This window comes from Mustela nivalis (assembly GCF_964662115.1).
Source record: "Mustela nivalis genome assembly, chromosome: 13".
NCBI classification, from domain to species: Eukaryota; Metazoa; Chordata; class Mammalia; order Carnivora; family Mustelidae; genus Mustela; species Mustela nivalis.
In genome coordinates, this window is record NC_139032.1 from 24,016,815 (window position 1) to 24,043,303 (window position 26,489).

The 26,489-nt window shown below is 39.1% G+C and overlaps 1 protein-coding gene and 1 pseudogene across 5 annotated transcripts in view; both read left to right on the forward strand.

Annotated features, from left to right (window-relative positions):
- The window catches only part of LOC309846291 (spermatogenesis-associated protein 31D1-like), a 911,407-nt pseudogene that overhangs the window by 718,964 nt on the left and 165,954 nt on the right, over positions 1–26,489 (forward strand). The window lies entirely within an intron of this gene.
- The window catches only part of LOC309846378 (uncharacterized protein), a 134,741-nt gene that overhangs the window by 83,102 nt on the left and 25,150 nt on the right, over positions 1–26,489 (forward strand). Inside the window, exon 3 of one of the 4 annotated variants that reach the window (XM_082695281.1) lies at positions 10,664–11,453. The exons of the other annotated variants lie outside the window; for them this stretch is intronic. Within the exon in view, the coding sequence (XP_082551407.1) occupies positions 10,664–10,666 (3 nt within the window). The 3' untranslated portion in view covers positions 10,667–11,453. Of the gene's footprint in view, positions 1–10,663; positions 11,454–26,489 lie in introns of those variants that run through there. 4 annotated transcript variants of the gene reach the window in all.

Below are 26,489 nucleotides of genomic sequence, written 5' to 3' on the forward strand. Positions count from 1 at the left end.
TTTTCCAGGATTTCAGCTAGGTTGTTCCTTACCATTTATCTTTTTAGTACATTCAAGATGATTTTAAAAATAAATTTTACATCAGTTTCTTCAGTTGTCTTCAGTAGGAGATTTGATTTGAATGACCCAAAGCAGACACCCTGATGTTGCCTCCATGAGCCTGCTCCCCGCCCTGATATTCATACTGTGGATTCCACATCTGTTCCCCAGATTGTATAACTTGACCTGCTGTGATTTCCCAAACATATTTCTCTAGTTTGCTCACACACTTGTTTAAGCCGGCCTCCCACCTGGGCATTGTTTTCTTTAAATTCAGAGCTGAGTCAGATACAGACGCATCTTGCACTGCACACTTCAGAAAGTACACAACAAGTTCCTTGAGAAGTCTTAGATGATCCATCTCAAGGCTTCAGAGAAGGACCAACTGGTACCCCACTCGTGACTGTTACCCAGAGCACACCAATAGTGCTCTCCAAAGAGATTCTCTCAACTCCAACTTCTAGCCTCTTCAGCTTAAACCCTTTGATCCTGTCAAAGCAGAAGAGTGGCTAAGGGCTGCAAAATTGGTTTTCACAAACTCCCTGTATCAACATTTAGAATCCAGGTAATTGGCACACCTTGCCTTGGGTGCTGAAGTATAAATGTTTCAGTATCTTAGTATGTATCTTACAAAATGTTTCTCCAGTTTGTCATCTGCCTTTTTTCTATAGTCTTGTTTTGATGTGCCAGTGTGAAATGTTAATATAATGAAACCTTTTTATGGTTTCTAATTTTGTGTTTTTTTTTTTTAAACTACACATTTATACTTTAAAGGTTGTTAAATATTTACTCAAATTTTATTCTGCTATTTTTATGAATTCCTCTCATATATTTAAATATTTCACCCATCTGACATTTGGCAAGTTTTGGAATCTAAAGTTTTTTTTTTTTTTCCTCAAATGATAAATTGCCCAAATACTTATATACTTACATTTTTTCCCCTAGACTTTTATATTCTGTTCCATTTGGTCTATCTGACCATTCTGCTAATGATAATGTAATTGACTAATTGAACCCAAAATATGAGTTTATTTGCCTAAGTGTTTAGACTAATCCTGATGATGTAATTCTTTATTAAAAACAATTGTTTTTGAATTAAATAGCCTTACTGAAGATGATTCAAAGGAATTACATTTAAATTGGAATTTTAAAAAATTGAATCACAGATTCGCTTTGATGTACAGCATAAACCTTTGGTTGTCCAGTCAGTGACAGTCATGGTATAGGTGTAGGAAACTTCCGCTTTCCATGATTTAGTCAACAGGAGCTTTAAGGCCATAAACAAATACATCTGAGAAGGTGCTAAAGTCTATTGATTGGTCTGCTTTTCCCCTGCTACTAGTCAGAGATTTTGGCTTCTGTGACATTCTCACAGTACAACTTGAGGCTAATGGCACCTGGCAGTGTTAACAACACTGAATGGCTGGAAGCAGCAGACTCTTGTGTCTCAGACACCGTGCATTAGTGTTTTCGACATCAGGCGTGTTGTTTAGAGTGAGCAGGACTCCTGGGCGGGGATCCTGCAAATGAAGCCGGATGTTTTGAGCGGTTGCGTGATTGTGGGGCAGCCAAGGGCAATGTGCACACATCTTTGAGCCACACCAGACTCCTTCATCTGACTAGAGTCCAACTCGCTGTGAGTAAGAGTGGACACTTATTCTGGAGAATGATCCAAACTGGTTGTGCTTTTTTGTTCCCAGGAGTGGATAAGTATCGAGGAAGAGTTAGCACAGTATTACCATGGAGTTTTTATTTTTGTTTACCAGATTAGGTAAAAAAGTAGTTTTGTAGATAGTTAAAAACATTTGTCTTGTGTTATTATTTACCTATGTACTCCATACTTTTTCCTAAAATATTTTTGAGGTATTTAGAAAAAATGTATAGCAATAAGAAATATAAATTTCATTTTATAATGATATCATGGCAAAACAAAAATAAGGGTCACATAAAAAAATAAAGGGAAGGGGAAATAAATACATATAATTTGGTGCTCTTTTAAAATCTTTTCATAATTGTAAAGTCACCGCATAATTGACTCTCAGGCCTCGAATGAGGTGAGCATGAGGAATCACAAAATTCTCATTGCTCCAGAAAAGAAAAACAAGCCAGCTGCTCAGAGAAAAGGCTTTTCATGAGAATAAATTCTTAGTAGGAGAAATACTTCTGCAGTGTTGGGGTTTTTGATTTTGTTTTTTTCTTTTTTAGGCAGTGATGTTTCACGTTACTTTTCTTGATGCTGTTTAGGTCCTGTGTTTTATAAATAAATTGTATCTTATGTGATGAATGCACCCAACAGCCAATTTCATAGACATTGTCTCCAATCCATATATATTAATTAGTTATTTATGAAGTGCCTTTTATGAGCCTAGTATTGCTTGGTGCTAAGAGATGAAAAGATAACACCACTTACCACCCACAAGCGAAACTAGCTGGGCAAACAGGCATTAACAGAGAACGATTTTAAGGTACAATTTCATTAGTACAACAGCAGGATTAGGCATAGGAAAAGGAGCAGAGGATTAAGCTTGAAATTGTGAGAAGCAGGTTTACTGAGCTGGCCAGAGTAACATCTATGAGTTTAGCAGTCCAAGAGGAAGAAGAGAATCTTTCCAGGCAGAGGGACAGGATGAACATAAAGCCCACCAGTGTAATTAATACATTGGCACTTCCAGCTGTCAGTGATGAGAACGTTGTGTCTGCATAGATGCCACTGGGTGGACCCAAGTTAGGCTGAATAACAAAGATAAAGATCCCTGGGTATTTGAATTCCCTGATCTCAGAATTTTGCCTTAGTGTTTATGCCCAGGTGCTAACATCAGTCCAGCAATAGAAGCCCCCGGATCCACGAGTCCCATTCTGTGGGTCCGGGCAAGACTATGAAACAGAGCAAGTTTTCCAGATATAACCTTCTACCTTCTTCTACCTCTTTTGCCTTCTCAAAAATACCCCAGGAAAATCTCTCTCACCTACCATGGAACTATTATGTGTTGATGTGTTACTTCTGCCAAGGGTATTCAATTTAAAGGCTTTCTAGAATTATGCAGTGCAAGATTTTGTATGTGGTCCACATGTGTCTAGTTTATTTTTTGAGAGGGAGCCCTTTCCCCATCTCCTATCTAAGAAATGCTCACCTTGGGCCACTGCGTTCACAAATACCACCAAGCACAGACTCCCATTTCCCCTCATTTTAACTATCCCTACTCTTCTCCCCAAAGTAAAAACTCCCACCACCCTGCAAAGTTTTGTTTATGGCCACTTTTGTCTACAAACAGATTTTAAAGATATTGATGTAGTGCTTACAAATTGTATTGATTGTGACTCACAGAAATACACTTTTTAAAATTTTTTATTTATTTATTTGACAGAGAGAGAGAGAGAGAGAGAGATAGATAGATAGAGGGAACACAAGTGGTGGGTGGGGGTGGGGGTGAGAGAGAGAGAAGCAGACTGCTGGCTGAGCAGGAAGCCCAATGCAGGACTCGATTCCAGGACCCTGGGGTCATGACCTGAGCCAAGGAAAATGCTTAAAGACTGAGCCACCCAGGTGCCCCTCAGAGAAATACATTTAATATCATTTCTCAGCAAACATGTATGACTGAATGAAGGTTTTTTGAAAAACAATACTTGGGGCACCTGGGTGGCTTAGTTAAGTATCTGCCTCCAGCTCAGGTCATGATCGCAGGGTCCTGGGATGAAGCCCCGTCAGGCTCTCTGCTCCGCAGGGAGTCTCCCCCGCTCTCCCTCTGCCCCTCCTGCTGCTTGTGTGTGCGCTCTCACTCTCTCAAATAAATAAAGTCTTAAAAAAAAATACTTGGGGCCCCTGGGTGGCTCAGCAGGCTAAGCCTCTGCCTTCAGCTCAGGTCATGATCTCAGGGTCCTGGGATCGAGTTCCGCATCGGGCTCTCTGCTCATCAGGGAGCCTGCTTTCCCCTCTCTCCCCCTGCCTGCCTCTCTGCCTACTTGTGATCTCTGTCAACTTAATTAATTAAAAAAAATACTTAACCTTACTACATGTGATGTATTCTTATTTCTACTTTATTGTATTATGTTCTGCTTCATTCCATTCCATTCCACTCAGTTCCATTCTGTTTCATTTGCTATTTTGGTAAAAAGTGGGTTGAGCAATTCGGCTGGTAGGTATCTATTCAACAAAATCACATACATATGTGAATAAAAAGAATTTTAATAGCAGCTTTATTTTTGATAGTCATAATTAGATATAATCTAAATGTCCATCAAGAATAGCACGGATCAGTAAATTGTCTATTGATACAATTCATTACTAAAATGGAAATGAAAGAAGTACTGCTATAAACAAAAACACAGATGGAACTCACAATGTTAAACAGAAGAAATGAGACACATAAAGAGTATATATTGAATGATTACATTTATAAAAGGGACAAAAACACACAGATGGAAATTCAATATAGACTATAGAACAATGCTGTTTAATAGAACTTTCTATAATCATGGAAATGCTGCATATTTGTGCTATATGGTAGCCACCAGCCACATATGACTATAAGCAAAAATACTGAAATGTGATGAAATAAATACACTTCTAATTTTTAGAAAAAATTTTATTTATTTAAATAGCCTCATATGGTTGTTGGCTACCTTGCTGGACATAGGAGTCCTTCATGTGCCTACGCACAAATTCCTCAGGCCAAGACACCACAAACATGAATGTGTCTAAGCAAGTGAAAAGGATTTTAAAGTTGAAGTTCAATTTCTAGTCAACAAGTCTTTGTTAACTGTATTTTATAATAGGAGAGTGATGTAGAAGAATTGACAGGAATGTTGCCTTGTTTTATATTTAGTCAAATAGTGTGAACATCAGTCTTCTCATGTGACTTTGATTAAATAGCTTTTTAATTGGTGATGTTTGGGGCAGAAGTAATGATGCTGTAATCTGAAATGGTTTGGAGGCATGTGCTATTTCTCATGGCCACATCTCTCTTCTGACCGGGAAATTACTGTGTTCAGGAAATTATCTTGCATGAAAAAATGACCACTGATTACCATGCTGCTGTCACACCTGAGGTAATAACTCTTTAAGGAAACGCTCTGTTGATCCTTCCATGACACCAGTGTCACAGGCTGGCTCACAAGGGTTCAGCTGGAGAGGATGCTTAGCTCTGGGGACCATTTGTGCCTCCTCCACATCTTGTAGTTACACAAAAATCCATCCCTTCTTCATCCCTGCTTTATCCTAATTTTTCTTTTAGGTTTGATCGTGTGTGGTCTTGAAGATCTGTGGTCTGATGGCAAACACATCATTATATTCTCTGATGCTTGGGCATAAAACCTTCTCAGGAATCAGGCTGTCTCCCATTCTGGTTCTTCCATCCAGCTAGTGGTCAGAAATTTTTCTTATGTAAAGATAAAACCTACTCTCTGAAGCTCTGCCCATGATATGGGCTGTCTTCTGGAATCACATGAAACAATTCTATCCTAGCCCTTCTCTTTAAGTGGGTGTCCTTCAAATATTTGAAGTCAACTCTCATATCTCATAATAGCTTTCTCTTGGATAAACATCCCTGGTTTCTCCAGCACTTTGTTTTTTTCTTTTCTTTTTTTTTTTTTTTTTTTTTCAGTTCAGAATTTCACCATTTTGAACACACATCACCTCCTGATGCTCTCTTATTTGCCAGATCTAACATCGTCTTCTAATTTACTTCTCCGTTATTGGGGCACATTGGAGAATAAAAGGGGTACCTAATAATTACAGGGAGACAAAAGAATGTAAACAGGGACTGTCCAGGGAAATCCAAGATGTATGGTCTTCTTAACAAAGTCTCACTTAAAAATGTATCACAAAACTAAGCAGATAAATTCTGACAGAACTCCACATGCATTTTCACATCCCGAGATCTGTGCTTTGCTTCTATTAGTGGAGTTAAGGCTACAATTTGTTGTAGGTGCATGTCCCTCTTGAATTTCTAGCCTCTATTTTCATTTTGGTAATGGCATGCCAGTTCTCTCTGAGGAAGCAGTCTTCCCTCAATTGGGTTCATTGTGATTTCCAAGAACACAGGAACACAGATCTGGCCAATCAGAGCAACATTTCGCTGTAAGCATCTCTACAGCGATTATTATTTTTTAAAATATTTTATTTATTTTTTTGACAGAGAGAGAAAGAGAGAGAGGGATCACAAGTAGGCAGAGAGGCAGGCAGAGAGAGAGGGGGAAGCGAGTTCCCTGCTGAGCAGAGAGCCCCATGTGGGGCTCTATCCCAGGACCTTGAGATCATGACCTGAGCTGAAGGCAGGGGTTTAATTCACTAAGCCACCCAGATTTCCCCCTACAGCAATTATTTTAAACTGAGAAGAACATTGGGTAAAACACTTACCACATTACCGGATGCAGCAACACAACAAATAGTAGTTCTCTTCTTTTCCTTAGATCTAATGATCTTCTTTTTCTTAGATCATGTGTTTTAGAAGTTTTACTGTGATTTGTGTCATATTTATTGATCAAATATTTCAAAAAGTTTCCCTTTCACCATGTTTTGGAAACAAGAGTTACATTTATCCATCGGTCCACTCCTGGTTTCCTTATTAATAATTGGCAAAGATAGTGACTTCTGTAAAATACAGATTTTTCAACCTAGACACCCAGTTGCATTTAAAGTGGCTGGCTACTTATTCTTCTGTATCTGTATCTTATTCTGTATCTGCTTCATTCTTATAGGTTCAAATTCCTTCTTGAATCATGCTTGCTTTTCATTTTTTGTTTGATTGCAAGATGCAGGTTAGTGTAATTTTTAACCATCCTGATATAGAGGTACATGTTATACGACTTAAAAAAATTTTCCTCTTGGTTTTGGTTCCTCTATTTTGCACTTGGCTTAAAAGCATTTTTTTTAAAGTAATACATGTACCTATAGAATAAAATTCAAGCACTATCAAGTGGAATATAGTGAAAAAGATTTTCATTCTCTATTTTTCAATTTTTCTACTTGGAGCCAACCCTATCTTTTAAAAGGTCATCATTGCAGTCATTCGTGTGTGTGTGTGTGTGTGTGTGTGTGTGTGCATGCGTGCATACGTGTGTGCATGTGTGATGCAAATGGCAACATATTATTCACACTATGCTCTCTTTGTTTATTTAGCAAAATATCAAGTTACTTGTTTTTTGATAAAATATGAACTTGTCAATTTTGGCCATTTTAACTGGTGTAAGGTGATATCTCAATGTGGTTTTTAATTTGAATCTCCCTGAGGGCTAGTGATGATGAACATTTTTTCATGTGTCTGATAGCCATTTGTATGTCTTCATTGGAGAAGTCTCTGTTCATATCTTCTGCCCATTTTTTTTAAGATTATTTATTTATTTATTTGACAGACACAGAATACAAGTAAGCAGAGAGGCAGGCAGAGAAAGAGGAGGAAGCAGGCTCCCAGCTGAGCAGAGAGCCCGATGTGGGGCTCGATCCCAGGATCTGGGATCATGACCTGAGCCGAAGGCAGGGGCTTTAACCCACTGAGCCACCCAGGTGCCCCTGCCCATTTTTTTTTATATGATTGTCTGTCTTGTGTGTGTTGAGTTTGAGGAGTTTATTATAGATCCTGGATATCAACCTTTTGTATGTACTGTCATATGCAAATATCTTCTCTCATTCCGTGGGTTGCCTCTTTGTTTTCTTGACTGTTTCCTTTGCTGTGCAGAAGCTTTTGATTTTGATGAAGTCCCAAAAGTTTATTTTCGCTTTTGTTTCCTTTGCCTTTGGAGACATATCTTGAAAGAAGTTGCTGTGGCTGATATCGAAGAGATTGCCCTATGTTCTCCTGTAGGATTCTGATGGATTCTTGTCTCACGTTGAGGTCTTTTATCCATTTTGAGTTTATCTTTGTGTATGTTTTAAGAGAATGGTCGAGTTTCATTCTTCTACATATAGCTACCCAGTTTTCCCAGCACCATTTATTGAAGAGACTTTTTTCCACTGTATATTTTTTCCTGTTTTGTCAAAGATTATTTGCCCATAGAGTTGAGGGTGCATATCTGGGCTCTTTACTCTGTTCCACTGGTCTATGTGTCTGTTTTTATGCCAGTACCATGCTGTCTTGGTGACTACAGCTTTGTAGTAAAGCTTGAAATCAGGTAACATGATGCCCCCAGTTTTATTTTTGTTTTTCAACATTTCCTTAGCGATTCAGGGTCTCTTCTGATTCCATACAAATTTCTGGATTATTTGCTCCAGCTTTTTGAAGAATACCAGTGGAATTTTGATTGGAATGGCATTAAAAGTATAGATTGCTCTAGGCAGTATAGACATTTTAACAATGTTTATTCTTCTGATCCAAAATTAACAAGACAGGAAACAATATGTGTTGGAGGGTATGTGGAGAAAGGGGGAACCCTCTTACACTGGTGGTGGGAATGCAGGTTGGTGCAGCCTCTTTGGAGAACAGTGTGGAGATTCCTCAAGAAATTAAAAATAGAACTTTCCTATGACCCTGCAATTGCACTCCTGGGTATTTACCCCAAAGATACAGATGTCGTGAAAAGAAGTGCCATCTGTACCCCAATGTTTATAGCAGCAATGGCCACGGTCACCAAACTGTAAAAAGAACCAAGATGCCCTTCAATGGACAAATGGATAAGGAAGATGTGGTCCATATACACTATAGAGTATTATGCCTCCATCAGAAAAGATGAATACCCAACTTTTGTAGCAACATGGACGGGACTGGAAGAGATTATGCTGAGTGAAATAAGTCAAGCAGAGAGAGAGTCAGTTATCATATGGTTTCACTTATTTGTGGAGCATAACAAATAGCATGGAGGACATGGGGAGTTAGAGAGGAGAAGGGAGTTGGGGGAAATTGGAGGGGGAGGTGAACCATGAGAGACTATGGACTCTGAAAAACAATCTGAGGGTTTTGAAGGGGCAGGGGGTGGGAGGTTGGGATAGCAGGTGTTAGGTATTATAGAGGGCATGGATTGCATGGAACACTGGGTGTGGTGAATAAATAATACTGTTATGCTGAAAATAAATAAATTTAATTAAAAAAATATGAACTTGTCAGAGAAATTCTTTGCAATTACAGTAGGACTTTTAAGGTACATTTATTCAGGAAATATTCAGTAAGCACCTCCCACACTTTAGGTACTCTAGTGTTTGACAGGCTATGAATGACAGGTGGTAAATGAAAGAGACATGGTACTTGCTTTGATGCAACTTATCTAATGGTTACCCCTTCTCAGACTGGATTGGCACTGTAGATACTGAAGAAACAAAACCCACAATAATATTCATCCCTTGGAATAAGCCATCTTCTGCTTTACCCTTATCTGAGGTTTGACAGTCTTTGCTTTCTGTATGGTGACAATGATTTGGCTCTAAGACTGGGTTTCTCAGTGGTAGTGTATTAATGCTGTGAAGCAAGAAGGTTTAAAGGCTACTTAGACAAGTATTTTTTGTTTTAATAGCTATGAATTTATTTTTCTAATTCTCTTATGACCAATGATACTGATTTTTCTAATTTAAAGATCAAATTTCCTCTTGAAATAAATGTAGGTAAGTAAACAATGATAAATATGCCATGCAAATAAATGCTTGATGACAATGATAATAGTTATGGCAAAAAATTGTGAAAGCCGTACTCAGATCACTGCAGTTAGAGAACATGATTGTAGACAATAGCAGTGGTAATAAAAATGTTTTGGCAAGGAATCACATAATCCGATTTGTGATTTAGGAAGAGCACCTTGGTTGCCATGTAGAGAATGGACTGGGAGTGGGGAAGAACGGAAGGTTATGCTCGGCTGGTTTGCAAACAATGAAACCTTGAGTTAAGGCAGAGACTGTGGAAAAAGCCCAGCTCTCAGAACAGTAGAATGTGAGAAGAGAGAAGGACATGAGGAAAGCTCCCAGCTTCCTGGTTCAAGTGATTAGACAGTTGCATATAATTAAGCAGAATATGAAATATAAAAGAAAAGAGAAATAAGCTTTGGAGAAAAGGGGAGTACAATCTTAGCTGTGTTTATTAAATTTGAAGTGTCTGTGGGTCAAACAGAAATGTCCAGTAGGCAATTGGGTGCTGGGGCTCACGGAAAAGTTTTGGCTGACATGAACCGGTGGTTAGAAGACATGAGTGAGAGTATAAGCCATCACCATGGATGAGGCTGCCAGGGCGTCCAGGTACTAAAGGAGAGAGACAGTGTAAACATGCTCTACCAGTTACACCAGCATTTAAACATAGATAGAAGGAAAGGATTGCTTCAGGAAACCTAGTCATTTTATGTTTTGGGGTAACATGAATAGCAAAACCAGGGGAGAAGAAAATCTCCAGGAGGGAGTGAATAATGGTGCAGAAGGATGAGGCAAGAACTGCTTATAAGAGTTGTTAACTACAAGGGCTTGAGTGGTGCCTCAGTTTAAGATTTTTTTTTTAAGATTTATTTATTTATTTTAGAGAGAGAGATAGAGAGAGTGTATAGGGGAAGGGTTGAGGGAGAGAGAGAGAATCCCAAGCAGACTCCCTGCTGAGTGTGGAACCCAATGAGGAGCTCGATCCTACAACCCTGAGATCAGGATCTGAGCTAAAACCAAGATGTCTAACTGACTGAGCCACCCAGGCACCCTGATATGGTGTTTTTTTTTTTTTTTTAACAGTAAAGTGGACTAATGGGGAGAAAAACGTTTTCAAATTTAATGCCTTTGAGGAGGTGAACAATAAAGAACACAGGAGGGACTTCCACTTCTGCAATGACAGCCTGAGGAGCTCTGAAGACTTACTCCCCAATGAAACAACCACACCTTGTGAAAATTATTTAAAAACAACCATTTAAAGTTCCTGGAAATTGTCACTTCAGGGGTTCAGCAGTAGATCTGAACCAACAAAAGAACATATTAACAAGCTTGAAGACAGAAGTCATGAAACCAACAGAGAGAAAAAGGAGAGAATGAAGAAAACCAGTAAACGCACCACCACACACATAATGAAAGTCCCCAATGGAGAAGAGAGAAAGAAAACTGATGAGAAAACAATATACATCAAGAAGCTCAACAAACTCTACAAAGATAAATGCAAAGTGATCCACATGAGGACATGTTGTAGTAAAAATATTGGAAGCCAAAAATAGTAAAGAGAAAATCCAGAAAGTGTCAAGAGAAGAATGACAAATGACATACAAAGAAATTGCACTAAGAGTAACGTCTCACCTGAAACTTTTCACCAGAAACAATGGAGGCCAGAAGGCAATTGGATGTCCTAGTCAAAATCTGAAAAGTAAGAAAATCTGTCAACCAAGAATCTTATATTTAGTGAAAGTAAGAAAATCTGCAAGAAAATCTGTCAACCAAGAATCTTATATTTAGTGAAACCATCTTTCAAAAATGAAAATGATATGCAGACATTCCCAGATAAACAAAGAATTTGTTGCCAGGAACCCACCCCACAAGAAATACTAAAGGAAGTTCTTCAAACCATTTAGACAGTAATTTAAATCCATACAGACAAAAACGAAGAACACTGGTAAAAGTTATTATGTTATTATAAAAGACAGGATGAATGCGCATTTCGTCTTTCTTGTATTAATGGATTTAAAAAGCAACCATACAAAGTGATATGTATTTAATTGTACTGTGGATCTATCACATACAGAAATGTAATATGTTTGCCAATAATGGTACAAAGGAGGTGGTGGGAATAAGGAATACTGAAGTAAGGGATTTGTGTCTAGAATATATAAAGAACTCCAACCATTCAATAATAGGAAGACAGATAATCCAATTAAAAATGAGCAAAGGATTTAAATAGACATTTCTCCAAAGAAGATACTCAAATGGCCAAGAAGCACATTAAAAGATGCTCAACACCATTAGCCATCAGGGAAATGCAAGTCAAAGCCATGGAGAGATACCACTTCATCACACCTACAAAATGGTTATTTAAAAAAAAGACATAATAACAAATGTTGACAGGGATGTGCAGAAACTGGTAGGACTGCTGGAGCAGGCTCTTTGGAAAACATTTAGCTGTTCTCCAAAGGTTAAGTATCAAATTAGCCATATAACACAGCAATTTTACTTTTAGATACATGCCCAGGAGAACTGAAAATATAGGTCCACACAATAATCCTTACTGGGATGTTCAGAGCAGCATTAGTCATAATAGACAAAAAGTAGAAACAACCCAAATGGTCATCAACTGAGGATAATAAAATGTGATATATCTATATAATAGAGTATTATTTAGCCATATAAAGAAATAAAGTACTAATACCACTTGGATGAACCTTGAAAACATTATGTCAAGTCCAAGAACCCTAACACAAAACACCATACATTATATTATTCAATTTCTATGAAATGTCTATAGTAGGCAAATTTATATAGACAGAAAGTTGATTAGCAGTTACCTAGCTCTGGGGGAGGGAGAGTGAGTAATGGGGGGTGACTGCTAAAGCCGATGGGATTTCTTGTGGGGGATGTTAAAAATGTTCTACAGTTGATTATAGTGATGGTTGCAAAACTGTGAAAATACAAAAAGTCTCTGAATTGCACACTTTAAATGGGTGAGTTGTATGGTATGTGAATTCTGTGTCAGTAGAGCTGTTGCAAGAGAAAGAAAATGTAAGAGGCATATCCCCAGCATTTGTAGAATATGTATTTACAAAGTGTTACTGTCTTGAACGTCTCCTAGGCTTCCACAGCAATCCCGGGGAAGAGACTGGTATTGCCAGAAAGTAAGCTCTAAAGACTCTAAGCCATTTACCTAAGATATTTGCTAGTTTGTGGTAGAGCAAGGAGATGCCACCCACTATCCCTGAGACCAATTCCCGTGTTATTTCCATCACACGAGTTTTTTCCCAAGGCATTTTCTGTTTACTCCTTACTTATTTACCTCTTATTTAGGGACTCATAAATAAGTCTCACTTTTGTGCCTGGCACTGTTCTAAGACCCTCAACTATATTAACTAATTAAATCCTTTTTAGGACCTTCGGAAGAAACTGCTACTTTGACCCCATTCGCTGATTAGGAAATAGAAGCATGGGGATGAACTTCCCCAGACCACAGAGCTGGGCAGTGGCAAAAGTGGGATTTGAACCCAGGGAGTCTGGCTCCAGGCCCTGTTGCTCTTGAACTTCTGTACCTGGCAAAGAGCTTCTCATCTTTGGATGTTGGGATCTTGGACCTCAACCTTAATTGCAGGAAGACGTGAAGAGAACCTGCTCTCTCTGTGTAGTTGCGCTGAGATCCGACATGGTTTTGAGTTTCCCGCACTGGAGCCCAAGGTGAATGGCATCAGGAAACTGATGACTTCCAGGCTCAGAGCTCAGCTGGGAGCCGAACTTACTTTGCAGTAACTAGAGGAATCATGGGTCAGGTGATCCGGCTGGAGTGGGGGTGGGGTAAGGCAGGGGAGAGGAGGAGCTGCCCATTGTTTGTGACCTCAGGCTCAAGCTAACCCCCTGGAAACATAACACCACTAAAGAAGGATCGTGAACAAGAGCTGTGGGATTCGAGAAGACTCACTGTGTGTACACACCTACACACACATGCATTGTGCGGATGGACACACCACACTCCCCACAGCGTCTTACTGCTAACGTGGCCACAGGGTTGCCTGTTACTTTATACCGTGGCTCCCGGGTTTTGCGTCAATGGGCGTCCACAGCCAGTTCCTGGACTTGTCTTTCTGGTTGGTTGTTTAGAGAAGGCTTACAGGTGCAACAGTGCTTTCCTTGTGACTTCCCGTCCCTATTTGCAACCGTGTGTGTCAAGTGTAATTAAGAGTTCCTACCAGGTCATGCAGGTGTCTTCCCCAGTGGTGTCTGTGCCTGGCCACCTTGGGGGAGGCGTGGTCACTCTTGTATTTGCTCTGTGGACAAGGGCCAGGTTGCTTCGTTTCACAATTATGTTGAGCCATTCCGAGAGTTCAACAGTCAGCTTTCGGGCTGGAGTGGAGGCATATGCAGTGTTCCTAGCGCTGACTTGGGAGGGGAGGGCTGCACCGACCTGACCTGTACCTCGAGCTGTCATGTGATGTTCACCCGTGGTTAAATCAAGGGCTGTGCACTTTATTGTGGGGGAGGGGAGGAAGACGGTGTGTCACTGCGGGGAGGGGGAGTGATGACCATGCGTCTGCTAGGGACAAACCTTAGTTTGTTCATAATCTGGAGCTTCTGCAATTTATCCTCCCTTTAATATACTCAGGCATATCTTCCTCTCGATGTCCTATTTAACTCTTTATTTATTTCAAGTACAATTAAATCTAAATTATGATTTTATTTTAGGGAAAGGGTTTATAAATGCTTCTGTATTGGAAGTTGAAGAGCAGTTGAGACATGTTAGGATATTAGGACTATTCAGGTTTAGATGATTTCCAGTTTGTTCTGGTTAATACCATCTAGTACTCTGGCTTTCACCACCCACAGGAACCTCTCTCGCTCTTAATTACCTACTAGCTAAGAGGAAGAGTAATAGGAGATAAAGTGACAGGAAAAAGAGCCAGTCTGTGTAGGTTTTACCACACAGCTTTGTAAGAACTATAGCCCTTAATCCTGAGGAAGAGGAGAAAGCATTGGAGTTCATTGAGCAGACACTTAAAAAGCATAATTGCAATACCATTATGCCCCACACAATTAATAATAACATGACAATATCATCACATACCCAACCAATATTTATCCTTCTATTTCTCCCACATATGTCATATTTTAGTCTTTTTTTTTTTTTTTTAAAGCAGGTTCCAAATAAGGGACACACGTTCAACTGGTTGAGGTGTCTGTTTTAATCTGTAAGTTCTCCCCTTTCTCCTTAGTTTTTTTTTTTAACTCTTTAGTTTATTTGTGGAAAATTCTAGATTACTGTTGCTGACCTTGTGGAGACTTCCACATTCTGGATTTGCTGATGGTATCTTCTGGAGCTCTCCAACATGCCTCTCTGCCCCAGTACTTCCTATACATTATTGATTAGGCTTAGATGTCTACTCAGATTCAGATTTTATTTTTGTCAGATACCTTTTATTATACTTATTTTTTTTAAATATAATTTTTTATTTTTTATAAACATATATTTTTATCCCCAGGGGTACAGGTCTGTGAATCACCAGGTTTACACACTTCACAGCACTCACCAAAACACATACCCTCCCCAATGTCCATAATCCCACCCCCTTCTCCCAAACCCCCTCCCCCCAGCAACCCTATTTTTTAAAAGATTTTTATTTACTTATTTATTTGATAGAGATCACAAGTAGGCAGAGAGGCAGGCAGTGGGGGTGGGGGCAGAAGCAGGCTCCCCACTAAGCAGAGAGCCCAATGCAGGGCTCAATCCCAGGACCCTGAGATCATGACCTGAGCTGAAGGTAGAGGCTTTAACCCACTGAGCCACCCAGGCACCCCTGTCACATACCTTTCAAATGGCATTGTGTTCTTCCATCAGGAAGTAAAATGTCTAGATGTTGCTTTTTCGGTGTGGTGTTAGCACCTGTTGATGTTCAATGCTTATTAATGTTTATTAATCCCTTAGGTATTGCAAAGTGGTAATATTCAAAGTCTACCACTTGTAAAAAAAAAATATTTCGCTCAGGCTTGAAAATAGCTTGGGGCAGATGAAGGAGGAGTTAATCATCCAAGTGAGTAGTCTTTTCAGATTGGCTTCAGTGACTTAGTAATATGCACCTAATGAGCTGGATAGCTCATTAATGTTTCATGTTTAATGCTCAATAATATCCCATTGTCTAGATGTACTATAGTTGTCCCATTCATCTCCTGGACATTTTATTTGCTTCTGAGTTTGGGCAATTATGAACAGAGGTGAAGTGCAGTAAACATCTCTGTGCAGGCTTTTGTATGGACATAAGTTTTTAACTCCTTAGGGATACCAAGGAACTCAACTGCTGGATTAGATGGTAAGAGCGTATTTACTTTTGTAAGAAAATGCCAAGCTGTCTTCCAAAGTGATTGTACATTTCCACCAGCAGCAAGCGAGAGTCCCTGTTGTTCCACACCCTGGTCAGCCTTTGGTGTTGTCAGTGCTCCATATTTCGGCCATTCAGATAGGTGTGCAATGGTATCTCGTTGTTTTAATTTTCATTTCCCTGATGACTTATGGTGTAGAGCATTTTTTCCATATGCTTGTTACCTGGATATCTTCTTGGATGTGAAGTGCCTGTGAAGGTCTTTGACCCATTTTTTAATGCTGATGTTTGTTTTCTTGTTGTTGAGTTTTAAGAATTCTTTGTATGTTTTGGATAACAGACCTCTATCAGAGGTATCATTTGCAAATATTTTCTCCCAGTCTGTGGATTGTCTTCTTATTCTTTTGATAGGTCTTTTGCAGAGCAGAAATTTTAAACTTGATGAAATACAACTTCTCAGTTATGCATTTCATGGATCCTATCATTGGTGTTGTATCTATAAAGGCAAAACCACACCCCAAGTCATCTAGGTTTTCTCCTATGTTATCTTCTGGAAGCTTTATACTTTGGCCCGTTACATTTCAGTTTGTGATGCATTCTGTGTTAATTTTTGTGAATGGTGTAAAGTCTATATCAACGTTCATTTTTGTTTTTACATGGCTGTCCAATTGTTCTAGCATCATTTCATGAACAAACTATCTTCACTTCTTTGTATTGCCTTTTGTCCTTTTTTTTTTTTTTAAAGATAAGTTGACTCTATTTATGGAGGTATTTTGCTGGGCTCTCTATTCTGTTACAATGATCTATTCGTTTATTCTTTCAACAATAGCATAATATCTTAATTGCTGTAGATTTACAGTGAGACTCGAAGTTGGGTAGTACCAGTCGTCCACCCTTGTTCTCCTTTAATATCATATTGGATGTTCTGAGTGTGTTACTCAGAAGTATATTTTTAAATTTCCAAGCATTTGGGGATTTTCAAACTACTTTTCTGTTATTAATTTCCAGTTGAGGTTCCCTATGGTATCAGAACAGACATTATATGATTTCTGTTATTTTAAATTTATTAGTTAAGATATATTTTATGGCCCAGAGTGTGGTCTGTGTTGGTTCATATTCCACGTGAGCTTGAGAAGAATGTGTATTCTGCTGTTGTTGGGTGACATAGTCTATGGATGTCCATTGTGTACAGTTGATTGGCAGTGGTGTTGAGTTCAACTGTGTCTGTAGTGATTTTCTGTCTGGATCTTTCCCGTTCTGACAGAGGGTTGTTGAAGTCTCCCGTTAGAATAGCGGATTCATCTATTTGTTCTTGCAATTCTATCAGTTTTTGCCTCATAAGCTTGGTGCTCTTTTGTTAGGAACAGATGTGTTAAGGATTATTAGGTATTCTTAGAGAATTGACCCTTTCATAATTATGTAATTACCATCTTATCCCCTGATGATATTCCTTTCTCTAAAGTCTGTCTGAAATTAGTATAACTATACCTGCTTTCTTATGATTAGTGTTATCATAGCATATCTCCATTCATTTACTTTTTATCTATATGTGTCTTTATACTGAGAGTGGATTTCTTGTAGACAGCATGTAGTTGGGTCTTGTATTATGATGCATTATGACAATCTCTGTCTTTTCACTGGTACAGTTGCACTGTTGCAAGTGACATAGTTGGATTAATATTTGCCACATTCCTTACTGTTTTCTATTTGTTGTCCTAGATCGTTGCTCCTATTTTTGTCTTCTGCTCTCTTTTCTGCCTTTTGTGGGTTTCATTGAGTATTTTATATTATTTTATTTTTCTCCTTTCTTAGCATGTAAATTACATTTTTTTCCCCTAACTTTTTTTGGTGATTGCCCTAGGGTTCACAGTATACACTTAATAACTAATCCAAGTCCACGTTCAACTTACACTGTACTGCTTCACAGGTGGTGTGAGTACATTACAGTGCATTATAACAAAGTAATTCTAATTCTTCCTTCCTGTCCCATTTATCGTTGCTGCCATTCATTTCATATATGTATGCCTACATAATCAAGCACATTGTTGTTTTTAATATTTTGAACAAACTGTAATAGTTAGAACAATTAAAAATAAGAAAAAGAGAAGTTTTATTTTACCGTCACTTATTCTTTTACTGATGCTCTTTTCTTTATGCAGATCTGAATTTCTGATCTATATGATTTTCCTTCTCTCTAAATAATTTCTTTTAACATATCTATCAAGGCAAATCTGGCAACACACTTCCTTAGTTTTTGCTTGAGAAAGTGGTTACATTCTATGATTCCAATTTTGAAATTACTGATACTTTCTATTGATTTTCATCTGTAGGCCATCATATTTTAAATCAGTGCTCTTTATAGATGTCTGGATACCTAGTGAGCTTATAGTAAGTCTTTTAGAGTGAAGAATAGTCTGAATTCTAATTTTTCCATATTGAAATTTGTAAATATAGCAGCTACAATATTTTCATAAGTTTTGTGTTTATTCAACAAATATTTTATAAGATAAAATTCATCAAATAAGTTGTTTATGATTATTTTCAATGTTTTTCCAAATGTAAATGGTGAAAATCTGTGTACTTTCTCAATTCTGTTTTATTTCAATATAGAATATAAAATTATCCAATTAAAAATATGAGCTCCATGAAAAGAGGATTGCTATACATCAGGATATCACAGTTAGGGAATTTCAAAGCTAAATATTATTTCCTGTGTGAATTCTGACTATTAAATTTTTTCAATTCCTTCCTTCTTCATTTTTATAGAATATAGTTCATGAAACTTCTGCCTTTAAGCATTAGTTTTTGTCACTGAAACTTTTAAAAGCAAATTGCAAAAGCTGAAATTTTTGATACTCCATTCATTGAACATTTTATTAAAAATTTTCAAGTGATGCAGAACAAGGGGTACCAACAATTTAGAGGTCTTACTTATAAAATGTTCAGTGTAAGTGTAGAAAATTAAGGTTAACTTACAAAGCACTTTTTATTTATTTATTTTATTTTATTTTATTTTTTTAAAGATTTTATTTATTTATTTGACAGACAGAGATCAGAAGTAGGCCGAGAGGCAGGCAGAGAGAGAGAGAGAGGAGGAAGCAGGTTCCCTGCTGAGCAGAGAGCCCGATGCGGGACTCGATCCCGGGACCCCGAGATCATGACCTGAGCTGAAGGCAGCGGCTTAACCCACTGAGCCACCCAGGCGCCCCCAAAGCACTTTTTAAAAGCTCAGACTTTTCTAAATTTGCTGGAGGTTATGCATTGAAGAGAGAAAGCATATTTTTGCCTTGCATATAAATCTTAACATCTATTCATACATGATACATACATGATACATGTATACACCCATCATGCATGATACATACATGACAAAGCATACATGTTTTGTAATTTATGTATATATATGTAAAGCTTACAAATATTACTTACAAATATTAGGTATATTTGTAAAAATTTATAGTGATTCCCATTTAATATTTGTAAATATTTATAAACATTTAAAAATATCATATAAACAATGAATCTTGGAACACTGAAAAAATAAAATAAAAATTTAAAAATAATAATAAAAATAAATCCAAAAAAATGATAAAAATTCAAAAACTGTTCTCGAACAATAAAATAAATCTGTAGTTATAGATTAATACCATGTAAAAGACAAGACCTCTGTAACCAAGTTCACTAAACTACTAAGACTACTCGTAGGCCTGTGCTTACTCTATTTTCTGCATATTTTTTATGTCCACCTGACCTGTAATTCCTGCGCTGACCCCTGACCTCACTGACTGGCAGCTGTGTCTTCATTTTGTAGGCCACGGAAGCCTCCAGAGCAACACTGGCTGGTGCACCAAGCGGCTGGTTGCTGTAGGAGCTTCCAGTGTTTTTCCTTTTGTCACCTGATACCAGGAGTTAGCCAAATCTTACTTCATTGACTGATTAATTGATTGCTCGACTGAGGTGAGGGAGGTGCTCCACACCCAGCACAGAGCTGGATATGGAACTCGATCTTACAACCCTAAGACCATGAGCTGAGCTGAAGTCAAGAGTTGGATGCTTAACTGACTGAGCCACCCAGGCGCCCTGACTTAACCTTCTCTTCTGCCCAGACTTTCTTTAAAGCAGCAAGTGTCTTTGATGCTGTATTTGAGAGGGAGGATTAGATTTCATCTTGAAATGGTTGGGAAAAGAGAGATGGGTTATTTATTTATTTATTTATTTTGATATTTAAAACAGAAACTTTTTTTTTGATATTTAAAACAGAAACATTTTAGGAGATGGTTATTTTAAATGGAACCACATGTTAATGTGAAAACTCTATTTACGCCCCATGTATCTTCCATATTATTAAACAAGATCAAGGCAGGAGTTGGAAGTACAAAGTGGAGACCTCACAAACCCATCTCAGCTCAATGTAATAAAATAATAATGAAAATATTTCATTAAAAATGAAAAATCCTGGGGTGCCTGGGTGGTTCATTCTGTTAACCGTCTGCCTTGAGCTCAGGTCATGACCTCAGGGTCCTGGCATCGAGTCTAGATTCTGGCTCCTTGCTCAGTGGGAAGCCTGCTTCTCCCTCTCACTCCATCACTCCCCCTGGTCATGCTCTCTCTCCCTCAAATAAATAAATAAAATCTACTTTAAAATAAAGGAAATAAATCTAATAAAAAAATGGAAAACCAAGGACACAAGCTAGATCAGATGGGATGCTGTTGGGACCACAGGCATAATCCAAGACTCTCCTATGCAAACCATAAAGGTTCTAGAGAAACAAATGTATGATTATCCCACCTTTCGATAGTCAAGGGGAGAGAGTCATGCATGCAGTTAGATAAATGGGACTTGGGTTCCTGATGTGTCTATTCTGGAACACATTGGGTAAAATCTACACATTTGGAAATCATCAGTATGTAGATCATATTTGAAGTCATGAGACTGGATGGGGTTGCCAGTGCCAATACGAAAGGGGAGAGGCCCAACAACTATGCCCTGGGCACCCCTTCATGGGAAAAGGGGAGAAGTGGAGGGGCCAGCAACAGAGACTAGAAGTTGAAACTAAAATTGCAGAATGCCACTTCTCAGGTTGCAGAGATCACTCAGAATATTGCCTCAGGGTTTGCTCTATGCTAGGAGATTTTACACCCTCATGGGACTCCTGAAGAAGAGGTCCATGGGCCTGGGCACAGAACACAAACCCTAACGCAGGTCAGTATAAGACCAGAGGGGAGAACAGAGTGTGCCAAATAGGAGAAGACAGGCTTCTTCTAAAGGAATTTATAAAGTACATTTCACAGTTTTGGGAGTCAAGGAAATTATGTCTGTGGACACTATAAAGCCCATGAGTCATAAGTTTGGGATTCTTGGAGGGTGCCTGGGTAGTGCCTGCCTCAGTGGGTTAAGCCTCTGCCTTTGGCTCAGGTCATGATCTCAGAGTCCTGGGATCGAGCCCCACATTGGGCTCTCTGCTCAGCAGGGAGCCTGCTTCCCCCACCCTCCACCTGGCTCTGCCTAATTGTGTTCTCTCTGTCAAATAAATAAATCTTAAAAAAAAAAAAAAGTTTGTGATACTGGCTATAACTCTCCAACAGATACCCCCATGTTTCCAGGCAGGATAAATGCATCGCAGGGCCACATAGCTATTAAGTGGCACATTCTGGGATGGAAGCTCAAGTTTGCTGACGACAGAGTTGGGGTTCTTTTCACTGCACCAAACTGCTGCCCTGAAATTTCTGAAAGCAAACCTTGCTGGAAGCTGACTGACAAATCCAAGCACCAAGCTGACTCTGTCTGTCTGTTTGCTGGAGCGAATGCAAAAAGTAGAGAAAATTATATGCATTTTTCTTCCAGAATATTCTCATTGGTACTTTGAAGTATTTCTACCTCCACACCATCCTACTTCTAAAAAGAAAATGGAGGCACTTGTTTGCATTTTTCACTGGAAGAAAATGTATGGAATTCAGACCTCATAGAGGGAAGAAGAGACAGAGGCGTCCTGGAATCCTAAGTTCCCTGAAGTGTGTTTTTGGCCCTCTGAACATGACTCTGGGAGACTGAATGACCCCAAAATGCTGACTGTTATTCTTGGAGTCAATGACCTTTTCCTTTTTTTAACTTTCTGGTTTACTTCAGGATTCAGGCTGTCTGTTTATTATGGGTGACTAGAATGTTCCTTCTTGGCTGTACCTCTTGTGTTTCTTATGGAACTCACAAGGTATAATGGTCAGAATATTGACCTTGAGTCAGCAAGCTGGCGTGTGAGGCCAGGCTTGGCCACATACTATCTATGTGGCCTTGGAGCACATCACCCAGCCTTTCTGACTCTTACCTTTTTATTTTTTTAATTCTAAAACAGGGATAAAAACACCTTCTGCCATTACTTCCTTGGATAGTGGAGAACCTAAAATATAGTATTTGTAATTTCACCTTTGTAGGATACTTCATTAAGTCTGTGAATATAAATATTCTTTTTTTTAAACATAAGCAGGAGGAAAGGTGTCTGCTGGAGTGGAGAAAGGAAAAGGCAAGCTTAAAAAAAACATCAGATTGTGAGCAAGGGAACTGTCATGGGGTAGAAAGAATGTCAGCCAATCTTGATCAAGAACTTATAGAAATCATGTTCCAACATATTGTACTTTGAAAGTTCCTGATTTTTCTCATATTTCAAAGGCAAACCTGTGCACCCAGGGAGTGAGGGCAGGGGAGGGGGAGGGATCAGCTTTCTGTCCAGCTGTCAGTTCTCTCACTGTGACTGTAAGGCAGCAGAGACCCAGTGTTCTGGAGTTCCTGACCCATCTGGAATCACACTAGTGCACATAGGACTGTGGATGGTACTTTCCGTGCTGGGGAGAAAGGGTTCTAGAAGGGTTTGGACTTTTAAATGAGACCTTAACAGGCAAATGGATAAGGTATGGAGGCCCAAGGAGGGTGTTCCTTCAACCTTTGAAGATTGTGTAGTTCACAGGGGCCCATCTCTCCTTTCCTTATATAACAGCAACACTGTGCAAACAGGGAAGATATTATTGTCCTTGTTTTATAATAAGGTATTTGAGGCTATATTGACTGAGAGCTGGCAAGTGGCTGAATGTGGACCAGGATGTGAGCTGTTGTATTGCATACTCTTTACCCTAAAGCCATCCACGGTTCATAGTTGCTGGGGCCTGGAGAGATTAAGTAACTCTTAAAAGGTCACACAGCAATAAATAGCAGATCCAGGACTTTAAACAAGGCACCCTGGCTCTGTATCCTATGCATTCTCCACTATTCTATGCAGCCTTCCTAAGGAGCTGTGGAAAGGTTATTTGACAACTTCTGGGCACTAAGCAGGTGTCAGGGCGAGGCCTGAGTGAAGTGGTATTCCATGAATGTGTGGGACACACCTGGGTCTGCCATACTTGCCTGAGAATGTGGCACAGACTCTTCACTATATTGGTAGGAGATGCCTTTTTTTTTTTTAGGTGTCGCTTCTGAAGTTTTGTCTTTTTATTTCCCTTAAGGCCCACTGGTGCCAAGGACTAGAAGCTAAAATCAAAAGAAATAAAATATCGTTAAATAGTATCACACAATGGGTCTATATGAGACTTCTATGGCATGGGGTGGAATTTGAAAGTCTTAGACAGCTGAATTACTAGGTTATAGAAGAAAGGGCACAGTCATTCCAGGGAAAGTATAGAAGGCAGCTCAGGGTCCCTGTGATGGAGAAACAAAATGAAAGACTGCCTTGTGACATGAAATTGACACACACCTTCTCTGTGGTTTCCATAGCATTAGAGATGGTCTTCTTCTTCTTTTTTTTTTTTTTTTTAAGATTTTATTTATTTTTTGACAGAGATCACAAGTAAGCCGAGAGGCAGGCAGAGAGAGAGAGAAGAGGAAGCAGGCTCCCTGCTGAGCAGAGAGCCTGATGCGGGGCTCGATCCCAGAACCCTGAGATCATGACCCAAGCCAAAAGCAGAGGCTTTAACCCACTGAGCCACCCAGGTGCCCCTAGAGATGGTCTTCTTAAACTCTGGAGTGATTCATAGTGCCTTGGAACATTTACAGTAAATAGTGCGTTCCGTTGAATATGCAGAGGACAGCAGATTTCTATAAGCAGTAATAAGAGAGAATTGAGGAGACCTGGTAAACTTTGTCTTCACTAAAGTCATAGCAGTTGAGTTGGAATTGATCAAACTTATTTCTAATTTCTACTGCAATTGACCCTTGACTGATATGGGGTGGGGAGGGCTGACCCCTCATGCAGGAGAATATCTGTGTGTAACTTGATTCCCCCAAACTCCTAGTAGCTATTGACCAAAATCCTTACTGATAACATAAACAGTTGATTAACACATGTTGTGTATGCTATGTTTTGTATACAGTATTCTTACAATAAAGTAAGATAGAGAAGAAAAATTAAAAAAAAAAGATAAAACACATTTAGTCCTGTACTGTATTTATTAAAAAAATTCTGTGTGTAAGTGGACCCATGTAGTTCATATCTGTGTTATTCAAGGCTTGACTATGTATTTTATGTTACTCTCTGCAAAACAATTTTCTGAAGGTATTCTTTTGGCAGAATCAAGCAGCATAGAATATTTTATTGGGCCGGAAGAGAAAACACTGGTCATCCAAATTCTCCAATGGTATGCTCACTTTATTCTGAGTGCAGTGTCACTAACTGCATAGAAGGGGTTTATGTGGTTAGCAAGATTTAGTCTTGTCAACAGTGCCTGAAATTTTAATTATCTCTTTGTTGCAACAGGCCATATCAATACAGTACAAGAGGTCGGAGAGATTGATGGGAAAAAATAGGTAAGGTTTCTGACTTAGGCCTCAGTTACAATTTTCAGTATTTCTGTATGTGTGTACATGTACACAAAGGTATTCCGAGAGTCTAGTGGCTTTCTTCATTTTCTTCCACACATGAAGAAAGACAATGGACCTGTAAGATGGAACCGTGACCTTTATGAAGGGGAGGCTCTTTCTTAGCCTGGGCTTCCATAGATTGAAGGGCCCAAAGAAGGAAGATGGTGTGTAAGGTCCCTTCCAGCTCTGCTTTTGGAATTTGTGATTCAATCCGATGAATGAAGGCAATGTTAATTATCCTGGAAGTGGTCCAATCTGACATGAGTTAAATTATTTGATTAAGGCTGCACATTTAGGCTAATAGACTCATGAAAAAATGCTCATCATCATTAGCCATCAGGGAGATTCAAATCAAAACCACACTGAGATACCACCTTATACCAGTTAGAATGGCCAAAATCAATAAGACAGTAAACAACAAGTGTTGGAGAAGATGTGGAGAAAGGGAAACCCTTTTACATTGTTGGTGGGAATGCAAGTTGGTGCAGCCACTTTGGAAATAAATGTGGAGATTCCTTAAGAAATTAAAAATAGAGCTACCCTATGACTCTGCAATTGCACTATTGGATATTTACCCCAGAGATATAGATGTAGTGAAAGGAAGGGCCATCTGTACCTCAATGTTCATAGCAGCAATGGCCATAGTCGCTGAACTGTGGAAAGAACCAAGATGCCCTTCAACGGATGAATGGATAAAGAAGATATGGTCCATATATACTATGGAGTATTACACCTCCATCAGATAGGGTGAATACCCAGCTTTTGTATCAATGTGGACAGGACTGGAGGAGATTATGCTGAGTGAAGTAAGTCAAGCAGAGAGAGTCAATTATTATATGGTTTCACTTGTGAAGCATAAGGAATAACATGGAGGACATTGGGAGAAGGAGAGGAGAAGTGAGTTGGGGGAAACAGGAGAGGGAGACAAACCACTAGAGACTGAACTCTTGAGAAACAAACTGAGGGTTTTGTAGGGGTGGGGGTGGGGAAGTTGGGTGAGCCTGGTGGTGGGTATTAAGGAAGGCATCTGTTGCATGGATTGCTGGGTGTGGGGTATAAACAATGAATTTTGGAACACTAAAAAAAAAATTTTTTTTTTAAAAGGCTGCACATTAAGTTTCCTTAGAGCTGGATCTAGATTGAGGGGATGGATCCTTAGCCTAGTGCGACTTTTGGTCTATCTGATTTCCTGTCATCTTGCAAGAATTGAGCCCCTACCACATGGGAAGACCCCAGGCTTAGGCGCCAGGGATATCAGGAGAGGTCTTTCTCCCTGAAATGTCCTCTCCTCGTGGTTTTGGTGATGCCAGGCTCTTTGGGCTTTCTTCTACGTCTTTGGTAGCCTTCCTGGACTTCCTGAAACCACATGTCATGTAAAACAAACCTATTTTCAGAGAAAAGCAAGTCTGTGTTGCTCTCTTCATATCATGTCCTCTTTAGCTCTAAGTTCCAACTGCGCCAGACACTGGTAACATCTGTAGACAACTCCTCACTACAGTGCAGAGTGATAGACCTTGTGTTTCTTTTCAACATCTCCCAGAGATGGTTCTTTCTCAAAACACAGTTTGACCAAATAATTGGGTGCGCAAGATGAGACCAAAAATCAACCCTGGTATCTCCTAAGTTGCTTTTGGAAAAGTGATGTAATTGCCCAGTGCCTTGGTTTTCCAGTTGCAAAATGGAAATAATATTTGCTAACATACTCCCTTCTCCATGTTAGAGCTCATCA